The 12,819-nt window shown below is 41.1% G+C and overlaps 2 protein-coding genes across 2 annotated transcripts; both read left to right on the forward strand.

Moving 5' to 3' along the window:
- The first annotated feature begins 213 nt into the window (after positions 1-213).
- On the forward strand, positions 214-1,003 carry LOC104092236 (large ribosomal subunit protein uL11). The gene has a single exon (XM_009597768.4). It carries the CDS (start codon positions 322-324, stop codon positions 820-822), a length of 501 nt encoding a protein of 166 aa, XP_009596063.1. The 5' UTR covers positions 214-321; the 3' UTR covers positions 823-1,003.
- Positions 1,004-8,543: 7,540 nt separating this feature from the next.
- Positions 8,544-10,952, forward strand: LOC138894361 (uncharacterized). Its single transcript, XM_070179055.1, has 2 exons — positions 8,544-9,071; positions 10,899-10,952. Exons 1-2 carry the CDS (start codon positions 8,544-8,546, stop codon positions 10,950-10,952), a joined length of 582 nt encoding a protein of 193 aa, XP_070035156.1.
- The last annotated feature ends 1,867 nt before the right edge of the window (positions 10,953-12,819 follow it).

Consider the following 12,819-nt stretch of genomic DNA (forward strand, 5'->3'; position numbering starts at 1 on the left):
ATTGTCATATTATTACGGATTTTTTGTCAACTGGCTATCAAATCAATAATTTTTAAAAATATAATACATGTTAAAATGTGGCACAAATATAGGGTACGACTGCAAATCCCTCGAAAAATATACCTAAATGTTATTGTGAAGTGGTTTGGCCCAAGTTTTGTTATACATACATCAGGCCCATAAAGGGCATCTAAGACATTTCATCGGTATCTTTGCAAAAACCCTACTTTTATATCTTCTATTTCGTCTCACTCGCCACTCCCTCTACAGAGCACACCCGGAACCTTAACCCTAGCTCATTCCAACTCCGTCGCTGCCAAAATGCCGCCCAAGTTCGATCCATCTCAGGTGGTCGAGGTTTTCGTCCGAGTTACCGGCGGTGAAGTCGGAGCTGCGAGTTCACTCGCTCCAAAAATCGGTCCGCTCGGTCTCTCCCCTAAAAAAATCGGTGAAGACATCGCAAAGGAAACCGCCAAGGACTGGAAGGGTCTCCGAGTCACTGTAAAACTAACCGTCCAAAACCGTCAAGCTAAAGTCTCCGTCGTTCCCTCCGCTGCCGCACTCGTCATCAAGGCGTTGAAGGAGCCGGAACGTGACCGTAAGAAGACCAAAAACATTAAGCATAACGGTAACATCTCGCTCGATGACGTCATCGAGATCGCTAAGGTGATGAAGCCAAGATCGATGGCGAAGGATTTGAGTGGAACAGTGAAGGAGATTTTGGGCACGTGTGTATCAGTTGGTTGTACGGTAGATGGGAAGGATCCTAAGGATTTGCAGCAAGAGATTGATGATGGTGATGTCGAGATTCCTCTCGATTGAATGCGAATTATCAACTGATGGTAATATTATGTTAATTTTATGTTATTTTGTTTTGAGGATGTCATCTTGAGGATCATTTTGATATAACTATGACATTCTGGAATTTTATATTTGGAAATGTAGTTTGGATTTGCTTTTTCTCGATGAAGTGCTTTAGCATTGCTTTATGCGTTTTGCTGAATTTACTGTTTTTTAATTAGTATAAATTGGTTACTTGGAAATTGTTGTTTGGATACTGTTTAGGGCAAATATTCATAATTAATAATGTTGATTTATCTCATTGCATCCACAGACTTCAGCTTTGTGTTTGTTTCTGAACTGTTGGGGATAAATTTCAGGAAACCTAGAGCACATTGACAAGTACTGAAGAGCTTTGCGTTTGTACATTTTTGTGTGCAAATAAACTGTTACGAAGTTCATTTAGTAAACCCATTGGGTGCATCTGTGCACTCTTAAAAAAATTGGTATATTTGCGTTTTCCATTTACCCATCATATATTGTGGGCGAAGACTGAACTTTCGGCGGTATTTCTCTATCTTGATGACCACTTGAACCCTAATAAATTATTGTAATTTACTATCTTGATCATAAAAATTATTGTAGTTTACTCTAGTTTTTTTTCTCTTTCACTAATCATAATATTTTTTCCTGTCTATGTGTTGTGTTTACCCATAAAAAAAATTGGTTTTCTCTAAACTGCTAGTACATTTTGGTTCAGTCAGTCCTCAAAATCCATTTGCAGCTGAATGTTACAGAACTGCGTTGATGGCATAAGTGCCTTGTTCTAAAGGTTTACACATCGTTGTTCTCGTTCAGCAGTAGCAGAACTATAAATTAAAGAATTGTGGTGCTCCATCCGCAGAAATGCTCCAAACCCACTTGGTCGAGGTGTAAAATTTAGTAAAGATTAGTCCTTTACAACCATTCAGTTTCCTCGTTAAATGATGCGGTTACAAATTGTTGTGACTTTTATAAATTGAATTATAAGGGAATCATAAGCAAAAAAAAAAGGGAACATGGATTCTGAGGGAAACATTTGAGTGTTAAATTCTGAAGTATTCCTATGTCAACTGTCAAGTGTGAAGTCTTAACCATTACATTTCCCGGAACGCACTACAGTGTAAAGAGAGTAAACCGATTATGATAAAATTGTTTACGAAATATACTAGTATATAATTGGGTGGAACGCACTACAGTGTAAAGAGAGTAAACCGATTATGATAAAATTGTTTACGAAATATACTAGTATATAATTGGGTGAAAGAATTGCTTTGTAGATGATCAGATGGATTCACCCTTCCCAGAGCCTTCTATAAGTTAACATAGGGGTGAACATGTAAGGCCTCGTAAAATTCCACTTAAAACTCGGGTTTCATCGCGGTATAGACTTTTTGGGTTTAACATCGCGTTGGGGACTTGAAGAAAATTTTTGGCAGAGTAGGGTGTTTTTGTGGTCCATTTTGCGATCGCAGAATTGATTTGCGGGCCGCAGATCCGCCGTAGAGTGAAGCAGGGAACTAGGCATATTTGGGATGATATTTTGCGGTCAATTGTGCGGTCGCATATTCGTTTCGTGGGCCGCACATTTGTCGCCGAATCCAACATAAGAAATTTTGGAAGGAGGTCCTGCGGTCCATTATGCGACCACAGAACTTGTTTGCGGACTGCAGACCTATCGCAGATCCAACCCGAACAACCCAGTTTTGGGATCCTTTTCTACGGTCCCCTTTGCGGGCTGCATACTTGTTTTGCGGTCCGGTCTACGATCGCAGACCTGACTTCGTAGAGTCTAAGTTTGAAAATTTTTACCCGATCCCATTTTCATAAAAATAACTTGTGGGTTATTTTGGCTGGTCCTAACTGATATTTAAAGAGGGGGAGTGGTCTAGAGTGAGAGAGGAAGTTCCTAAGGTTATTGTTTACCAATCCTTGCTCAAGTCTTGAAAAATTCACAAGAAAAAGTCACAAAGTCTTCATCCAAGAGGTAAGGTTCCATATCCTAGTCTTTAATTTCGAGTTTAGGGTAGAAGATGGATAATGAGGAGTGTAATTCTTAGATGTGGGGGTGTTATCTATGCATGCATGTACCAACAAAGTTATAGGAAGGTGATTGAGCTAGAAAATGGTAGATATTGGGTTGGGGATGAAGGAATCTACCATAGGAGGACCTTGAAACCTTAATGCACATCTAGTTTTTATAAAATACTCAAATGGGCTGGAACTATGAACTTCTTCCTAATTTGTGTTCAATTTTGCTATATCTCTAAATAGATCGAAGTGGCTAAGAATTTCGGAATATCGTAGTAATTTAAAAAGCTCGAGGCTAGGTATGTTGGCTAAACATCTCTCTTAGAATTGAACCCCATAATATCCTTGTAAGTCCCGAGTTGTTTATTATAAATTGATTATTCCGAATAAGCCCTCTGTCAAAAGATATGTGTTCAATATGTATTCCAAATGTTCTTGTTATGTTATGTTCTATTTAAAAATATGCTTGAAGCATGTGTTGCATGTCTAAATGTTATAACTTCAAGTCGTGATTCAAATGAAAGCTATTATGCCAAATTGTGTAAGAGGGGTTGTTGTTCTGATGGTAGGACAAGATGGGTTGCTCTGATGGTAAGTAACATCCACTTCCAACCAAGAGGTTGTGAGTTCGAGTCACCCAAGAGCAAGGTGGGGAGTTCTTGGAGGGAAGGATGCTGAGGTCTATTGGAAACAGCCTCTCTACCTCATGGTAGGGGTAAGGTCTGCGTATACACTATCCTCCCCAGACCCCATTAGTGAGATTATACTGGGTTGTTGTTGTTGTTGTTGTGTAAGAAGTCTCAATGTGTTTAACATTCTTATTTGCTCATATGTGGACTTAAAGTCTTGAATAGAAATGCTTTGTTGTTGATGATCTGTGATGATATTTGAAAGTAAAAGAGATGAACATGAAATATGAAATACGACCAACGTGCCAAGAGTGACATTGTGTTATGGCCATTGGTGCCATTGGAATGGATGATATATAAAAGATAATGAAATGAGTTGTCAATCCTTTAAATAAATAAATACCATGGGAGTATCGTTAGTCATCGAGGAAGGGTAGGTTGAAATAACCTAACCCCGAAAATACACGTGGCGATGTAGGAGTGAATTGTGATTGTACCCTTTAATGGGATACGATTGATGTGATATGAATATTCCTCTCTCTTGGGCTGAGATGATTGCTGGAAAAAGGGTGATGTCGATCCACACGACATTGTGGTGAGATGGCCTAGCCGATCGGGCCGTGATCGGGCTCCGTGCTAAAATCACGACGGTATATCAGTACTAAGATCTCCCAACCTAAAATATGGAAATTTACTTGAAAACTTATCTTGTTCCTAACTTGATGTTTTGGTATTGTTTGAGACTCCCATTGATTTTATGATTATCCTTCATTGTGTTATCATTCCTTCTATTGAGAGGGTGTTTAGTTATTCATACTAGTACTATTCCATATGTACTAACGTCACTTTTGCCGGGAGATCTGCATCTTTAATGGATGCAGATGGTTCCACGGCAGGCGACTTTGATCATTGATAGTGGTACACCCTCTTCTCAGTTGACTTGGTGAGCCCCACTTCATATCAGAGTCATATATCTTTTCTTCCTTGTGTATTATGTTTGGAGGTATAGCTAGGGCCTTGTTGCCGACACTTTCATCGTACTCTTTTGTATCTATTAGAGACTCCGTAGACATAGTGTGGGTGGTATATTGGTGTTGGGGAAGTCAAGCTAGTAATGTTGTATTTGTATCACACGTACGCTTCAAACTATGAGAATGTTTGTATTTTGAACTTTATAAATGATGTAACTAATGATAAGGAATTGATGTTGTTCACATGATCCTCCTCATTGTCTAATTAATAAAATTGATCTTTCCTTTAGTCACGAGTGAATTCGGTTAGAAGATATTGTACAAGCTTACTCGGCCGGGTTATCTCGGTTGAGCGCTCGCGCTCCCCGAGGTCGGGGCGTGACAAGCTTGGTATCAGAGCCTAAGGTTTTAAAGTATCCTAGGATGTCTCGGAGCTGTGTCTAGTATAGTGCTTCTTATCGGTGTGTTGTCGACCATATCTATAATTAGGAGGCTACTTGGGCATTTAGGAATAACACCCTTCTCTGATGTTCTAGATCGTGCGATAAAGCTGATTGTAAGATTGTTCCTCCTCTAACTCGTGCATTGCTATAATTTTTAGTACATGGCACCTAGGAAGAAAGCAAGAATTTGCCCACTATGGAGGCTAGAGTGCGCCGGTTTGTGCAGGGCCTTAGCCCCTTCGTTATCAATGAGGCCGCTACAACTGCCTTGAATTCTGATATGAACTATGTGAAGATGGTGGCATTTGCTCTAGCTATAGAGAACCGTAAATTGAAGAATAGAATGGAGCGAGAGAGTAGCAGTAAGGCCCGGTCCGCAGGCAACTTTGGAGGTTCTTTGGGTGGTGGTGGTGGTAGGTCAATATTCAGGGGAGGGTCATCAAGGCCATCCTAGTCTTTTGCTCAATCTTCAGTCAGTGCACCGCCATCAGGGCCCAGTCAACATCAGTGGAGTCGTTTTAGGCCCGGTCAGGGCAATAGGGGATCCTACTAGCAGGGTCGGCCTGGCGGGAGATTCCAGTAGTAGCGGAGGCCCCAATGCCCTAGGTGTGGAAAGATGCACTTGTGAATCTGCTACATGAACCTACCCATATGCTATGGGTGCGGATTGAGGGGTCAAATTCAGAGGGATTGCCGTTCGTCCCGCCAGGATGTGGACAGGGGTACGACACAACCAGCTAGTTCTGCAGCTACTACATCCGCAACACCTCCTCCACCTCGAGGCACTCCAGCACTCGCAGGGGGTGGTACAGAAAGTTCGGGAGGACCCAACCGTTTTTATGCTATGAAGGTCGCTAGAGTTCAGAGGCTTCTTTAGATGTTGTCACATGTAGATTAACTGTCTAATCTCATGATGTGTATGCTCTTATTGATCCCAGTTTCACTTTGTCCTATGCCAATCCTTATGTTGATATGGATTTTGGGATAGAACCGGAACATCTTAATGAGCCGTTCTCTGTATCTACTCCGGTTGGTGAGTCTATTGTGGCCGCGCTGGTTTATAGGGATTATGTTGTCACGGTGCGTGGTCGGGACACCATGGCCGATCTCATTGATTTGGGGATGGTTGATTTTGATGTAATAATGGGGATGAACTGACTTTATTCATGTTTTGCTAAGCTTGACTGTCGAACCCGAACCATTAGGTTTGAATTTCCAAATGAGTCAGTGATTGAATGGAATGAGGATGATGTGGTGCCGAATGGTAGGTTTATTTCTTACCTTAAGGCCGCGAAAATGATTAACAAGGGGTGTATTTACCGTTTGGTCCGGGTTACGGACACCGATGTTGAGGAAACTACACTTGAGTCCGTGCCGGTTGTGAGTGAATTTTCGGAGGTCTTTCCGGATGAGCTCCCCGGGATTCCACTAGATAGGGAGATTGATTTTGGGATTGATGTGATGCCAGGCACACAACATATATCTATTCCACCCTACAGAATGACACCGACAGAATTGAAGGAGCTAAATGAACAATTGAAAGATTTGTTAGAGAAAGGTTTCGTTCGGCCAAGTGTGTCGCCTTGGGGCACACCGGTTCTCTTTGTAAGAAAAAAGGATGGGTCACTAAGAATGTGTATTGACTATCGACAGCTTAACAAGGTCACAATTAAAAATAAGTACCCACGACCAAAGATAATTGTTTTGTTTGATCAATTGTATGGTGTTAAGTACTTCTTCAAGATCGGGTATCACCAATTGAAGATTAAGGAGCAGGATATTCCGAAAACAACTTTCAGGACCCGGTATGAGCACTTTGAATTTCTGGTAATGCCTTTTGGGCTAACAAATGCCCCCGCAGCTTTCATGAATCTTATGAATCGAGTCTTCAAGCCTTTTCTTGACTCCTTCATGATAGTGTTTATTGATGATATCCTTGTACATTCACGAAGTCGAGAGGACCATGCCGATCATCTCAGGACAGTTCTACAGACTCTATATCAGCACAAGTTGTATGCAAAGTTTTCGAAATGTGAGTTTTGGCTTGAATCTGTCACGTTCTTGGGTCATGTCGTCTCCAAAGAAGGAATTAAGGTTGATCCTCAGAAGATTTCAGTTGTGAAGAATTGGCCTAGATCTACAACTCCAACAGAGATTCGCAGTTTCTTAGGCTTAGTGGGGTATTAAAGGAAATTTGTAGAGGAGTTCTCTACTCTTTCCTCTCTGTTGACTAAATTGACACAGAAGGTGGTTAAGGTTCCAATGGTCAGATGCTTGTGAAAGAAGCTTCCAAGAGTTGAAATCAAGATTGACTACGACACCGGTGTTGACTCTACCAGAGGGTACATATGAGTTTGTGGTATATTGTGATGCTTCAAGGACCAGACTTGGGTGTGTATTAATGCAACATGGCAAGGTGATAGCTCATGCTTCTAGGCAACTCAAGAATCATGAAAAGAATTATCCAACATATGGCTTAGAGCTTGCGACAGTGGTATTTGCATTGAAGATTTGGCGTCATTATTTGTATGGGGTCCATGTGGATATATATTTACGGACCATAAGAGCCTTCAATATATTTTCAAACAGAAGGAATTGAATCTTAGGCAGAGAAGATGGCTTGAGTTACTCAAGGATTACGACATCGATATCCTATAGCATCCGGGGAAGGCTAATGTTGTGGCGGATGCTCTTAGCCGAAAATCTATGGGCAGTTTGGCTCACTTGGAGTCATATCAAAGGTCGTTGGCCAAGGAGGTTCATCGGTTGTCTAGTGTGGGAGTTCGTCTTGCGGATTCTAGTGAAGGAGGGGTGATTGTGCAAAATAGGGACGAATCATCACTTGTGGTGGAGGTGAAGGAGAAGTAATACAACGATCCATTGTTGATACAATTGAAGGAGGGGATTCATAAACATAAGACCATGGCCTTTTCTCTTGCCATGGATGATGGTACACTAAGGTACCAAAGGCGACTATGTAATCCAAATGTAGATGGTCTCCGGGAAAGAATCATGATCGAGACTCACACTTCTAGGTATTAAATGCACCCGGGCTCTACAAAGATGTATCATGATCTTAAGGAAGTCCACTAGTGGAATGATATGAAGAGGAATGTAGCGGACTTTGTGGCTAGATGTCCAAATTGTCAGCAAGTGATGGCCGGGCACCAAAGGCCCGATGGGTTGGCACAGAACATAGAAATTCTAATGTGGAAGTGGGAGATGATCAATATGGACTTTGTGGTGGGACTACCTCGCACGCCTCGTAAGTATGACTCGCTTTGGGCAATTGTGGATCGACTCACCAAATCATCTCACTTCTTCCCTGTTAAGGCTACCGACACAACAGAACAATATGCTCAGTTGTATATCAAAGAAATAGTTAGGTTGCATGGCACTCCGATTTCTATTATCTCAGATCGAGAGCACAGTTCACGGCTAATTTTTGGAAGAAATTTCAGCAAGGTTTGGATACTTAGGTGAATCTTAGTACAACCTTTCACCCGCAGACTAACGGGCAAGCAGAGCGGACTATTCAGACACTTGGGGATATGTTGCGCGCTTGTGTTCTTGACTTCAAGGGTAGCTGGGATGATCATTTGTCACTCATAGAATTTGCCTACAATAATAATTATCATGCTAACATTCAGATGGCATCGCTTGAGGCTTTATATGGTAGGAGATGTAGATCTCCCATTGGATGGTTTGAGATTGGGGAAGCAGAGTTGATAGGGTCAGACCTCGTGCATCAGGCTATGAAAAAGGTTAAGATCATTACAGAACGATTGAAAACTGCTCAAAGTCGTCAAAAGTCTTATTCGGATGTGTGTCGCAGGGATTTGGAGTTTAAAGAGGATGATTGGGTATTCTTGAAGGTTTCCCCCAAGAAGGGTATAATGCGGTATGGTAAGAAAGGGAAGTTGAGTTCGAGGTATGTCGGATCGTATAGAGTAATTCATAGTCGCGTGGCTTACAAGATTGAACTACCTCCAAAGATGTCTTTAGTGCACCTAGTGTTCCATGTATCCATGTTGAAGAAGGTGGTTGGAGATCCATCACTTATTGTTCCAGTTGAGGCTATTGAGGTTAACGAGGAATTGACTTATGTAGAAATCCCAGTTGCCATTCTTGATAGGCAAGTCCGTAAGCTGAGAAATAAAGAAATTGCCTCCGTGAAAGTACTATGGCGAAACCAACAGATTGAAGAGGCCACCTGGGAAGCCGAGGAAGAGATGAGGAAGAAGTACCCTCATTTATTTGAATAGCTATGTAATCGATTCTATGAAATTGTTCTCTTTGAATTATGTATCATTTGTACAGTTGATGTTAAGGGTGTTCCTTTTTGGTAATATACTGCTCGTGAGGCCACGTTTGGTGTTGTTTTTATGTTATGTTGCGTCGTTGGTTCATGTATATGTTGTTAGGGTTGGTTTCTGGGATTCTCTGACAGGTGGATATGCCCAGTTACAGAGGAAACTCTGGCAAAATTTGAGGAGTTTGTCAAAATTTGGAACTGCTGGTGTGTGAAATAGCAGCTGAGTCACATTGGTTTCTAATGACGAATTTTGACCCTCATTCGAGGACGAATGATATTAAGCAAGGGAGGATGTAAATCCGCATAAAAGTTTACCTAAAACCTGGGGTTTCGCCGCGGTACAAACCTTTTGTGTTGAACAACGCATTGGGGAGTTGGAATTTTTTTTTGGCAGAGTAGGGCGTTTCTGCGGTCCATTCTGCGGTCACAAAACTGATCTGCGGACCGCAGATCTGCCGCAGAGTGAAGCAGGGAACTCGGCAAATTTGGGATGATATTTTGCGGTCAATTGTACGACCGCATAATCGTTTTGTGGGTCGCACATTCATTGAAAAAGCCAACATGAGAAATTTCGGAAGGAGGCTCTGTGGTCCATTATGCGACCGTAGACCGTAAACCTGTCGCATACCCAACCTGAACAACCCAGTTTTGGGACCCTTTTCTGTGGTCCCATTTGCAGGCCGCATACCTGTTTTGCGGTTCGGTCTGCGACCGTAGGACCCGACTTCGTCGAGTCTAAGTTTGAAAATTTTCACTCGATCCCATTTTCATAAAAACAACTTGTGGGTTATTTTTGCTGGTCCTAACTGATATTTAGAGATGAGGAGTGATCTAGAGTGAGAGGAGAAGTTCCTAAGCTTATTGTTTACCGATCCTTGCTCAAGTCTTTAAGAACTCACAAGAAAAAGTCACAAAGTCTTCATCCAAGAGGTAAGGTTCCATACCCTAGTCTTTAATTTCGAGTTTGGGGTAGAAGATGGATAATGGGGAGTGTAATTCTTAGATGTAGGGGTCTTATCTATGCATGCATGTACCAACAAAGTTGGAGGAAGGTTGTTGAGTTAGAAAAGGGTAGATATTGGGTTGGGCATGAAGGAATCCACCATAGGAGGACCTTAAAACCTTAATGCATACCTAATATTTGATAATACTCAAATGAGCTGGAACTATGAACTCCATCCTAATTTGTGTTCAATTTTGCTATATCTCTAAAGAGATCAAAGTGGCTAAGAATTTCGGAACATTATAGTAATGTAAAAAGCTCGAGGCGTGGTAAGACGGCCTAGCCGGCCGAGTCGTGATCGGGCGTCATGTCGCACACATGGTGGTGATTGTTCTTGAGATTACGATTGAAACAATGATTGAGATTTAGGTAATGATTGTGATTGTGGTTGATATCTTTGGGTGAGACGGTCTAGTTGATCGGGTCGTGATCGGACTCCGTGCTAAAATCACGGTGGTATATCGGTGCTAAGATCTCCCAACCTAAAATATGAAAATTTACTTGAAAACTTGTCTTGGTCCTAACTTGATGTTTTGGTATTGTTTGAGGTTCCAATTGATTTTATGATTGTCCTTCCTTGTGTTATCATTCGTTCTATCGAGAGGGTGTTTAGTCATTCATACTAGTATTATTCCATATGTACTAACATTCCTTTTGCTGGGGGCGCTGCATCTTTAATGGATGCAGGTGGTTCCACAGCAGGCAGCTTTGATCATTGATAGCGGTACACCCTCTTCCTAGCTCACTCGGTAGTCCCAATTCATATCGGGGTCGTATATCTTTTGTTCCTTGTGTATTATTTGGAGGTATAGCCGAGACCTTGTTGCCAACACTTTCATCGTACTCTTTTTTATCTATTAGAGGCTCCGTAGACATAGTGTGGGTAGTATATAGGTGTTGGGGATGTCAAGCTAGTAATGTTGTATTTGTATCAAACGTTCCGCTTCAAACTATGAGAGTGTATGTATTTTGAACTTTATAAATGATGTAACTAATGATAAGGAGTTGGTGTTGTTCATATGATCCTCCCCATTGTCGAATTAATGAAATCGTTCTTTTAGTCACAAGTGAGTTCGGATAGAAGGTATTGTACAAGCTTGTTCGGTCAAATTATCTCGATTGAGCGCCGGTCGCGCTCCCCGAGGTCGGGGCGTGACATAACATGTATTTACCCCAGTTTAAATCTTTATCTTCCCCAGTTTAAACATGTGTTTAAATATCCTTTTAAGGATATCTAGGCTTCTTAGAGTAGTTGCACATTTTCTCATTCCCGTTCATATTCTTTTGATTCAAATTTCGCTCTTGCTGTATGACAAAGCAGTCAACTTCTTTAAACTTAAACATTTCAAGAGCGGCTATTCTCTCTGTTTGATGGAGGGCCGCTAGGAACACCTGTTGCTATGTCGGCTAGTTTAACGGGCTGCTTCGTATCATCCCTTCTCAGCCCCTTTAATTGAGGGTGATTGACACAAAAGGGCTTCTTCAGGCGGTCTTAGCGGAATGTCCCAAAAATGGCGATATTTAAAAATGATTCCGGACCTGCACAAGCTTTTCAGAGGTTTTTCTGTGGGATTAAATTTTTTTTTGTCAAAGTTTACCGGATTGTCATATTTTTGTTTTTCAGGATTTCTTTACCAATCGGATAGAGTTGATACTATTATTACGCTGTCTACCTGTTAAATTGTTCATTAGCCTAGTCTACCAGATTATCATACTTTTGCTCTTTAGGAATTTCTCTACTGGGTCGGTAGAGTTGATGTTATATTTTGTCTACCTATCTGTTAAGTTGTTCATCCAAGTCTACTAAATTTTTTTTTTTTTTGGTTGTTTCAATAAAGTGTTCTTCGAATTTGCAACTTAAATTTCGATCAAACCACCCCAAATCTACTCCAAAATGATCTCAAATTTGAAACAAAGCTTCCAAATACCAACACAAACAATCCCCAATCACCATTTTAGTCGAATAACACCAAATCAAAAAAGACCCACTTTGTCTTCTTCTACATTTTTTAAGGTCCAACAATAGAGTTTTTAGATTTTTATAGTAAATCACTAAAATATGTGTCAGAACTAAAATTTAAGCACAAATTATCAACATTCTAACGATTTTAATAATAATCTATTCTTTAAATTTTTACCATCAAACAAGAATTTCAAGTTTTAAAAATTAAATAACTACTGTGTTCAAGTAGAAAAAAATGAATTGTTTTAGTGGTGAGCACTTTCCATTTCCAACCAAGAGGTTGTGAGTTCGAGTCACCCCAAGAGCAATGTGGGGAGTTTTTGGAGGGAGGGAGCCGAGGGTCTATCGGAAACAGCCTCTCTACCCCAGGGTAGGGGTAAGGTCTGCGTACACACTACCCTCTCCAGACTCCACTAGTGGGATTATACCGGATTGTTGTTGTTGTTATACTGTGTTCAAGTAGAAAAAAAAGATATACTAAGACCATAAAAAATGAGGATATTCAGCTCATGGGAGGTGACGCCGCGCTAATTTTTGTTTAATTGAAGATGGTGGCATTGTATTCGCGTCACTATCGCTAATCACAATTTGCTTCAAGTAGCTACTGAATCACCATTATTATTTTATTACTTGCCTATCGCTACG

Source organism: Nicotiana tomentosiformis, chromosome 6 (genome assembly GCF_000390325.3).
Source record: "Nicotiana tomentosiformis chromosome 6, ASM39032v3, whole genome shotgun sequence".
NCBI lineage: Eukaryota > Viridiplantae > Streptophyta > Magnoliopsida > Solanales > Solanaceae > Nicotiana > Nicotiana tomentosiformis.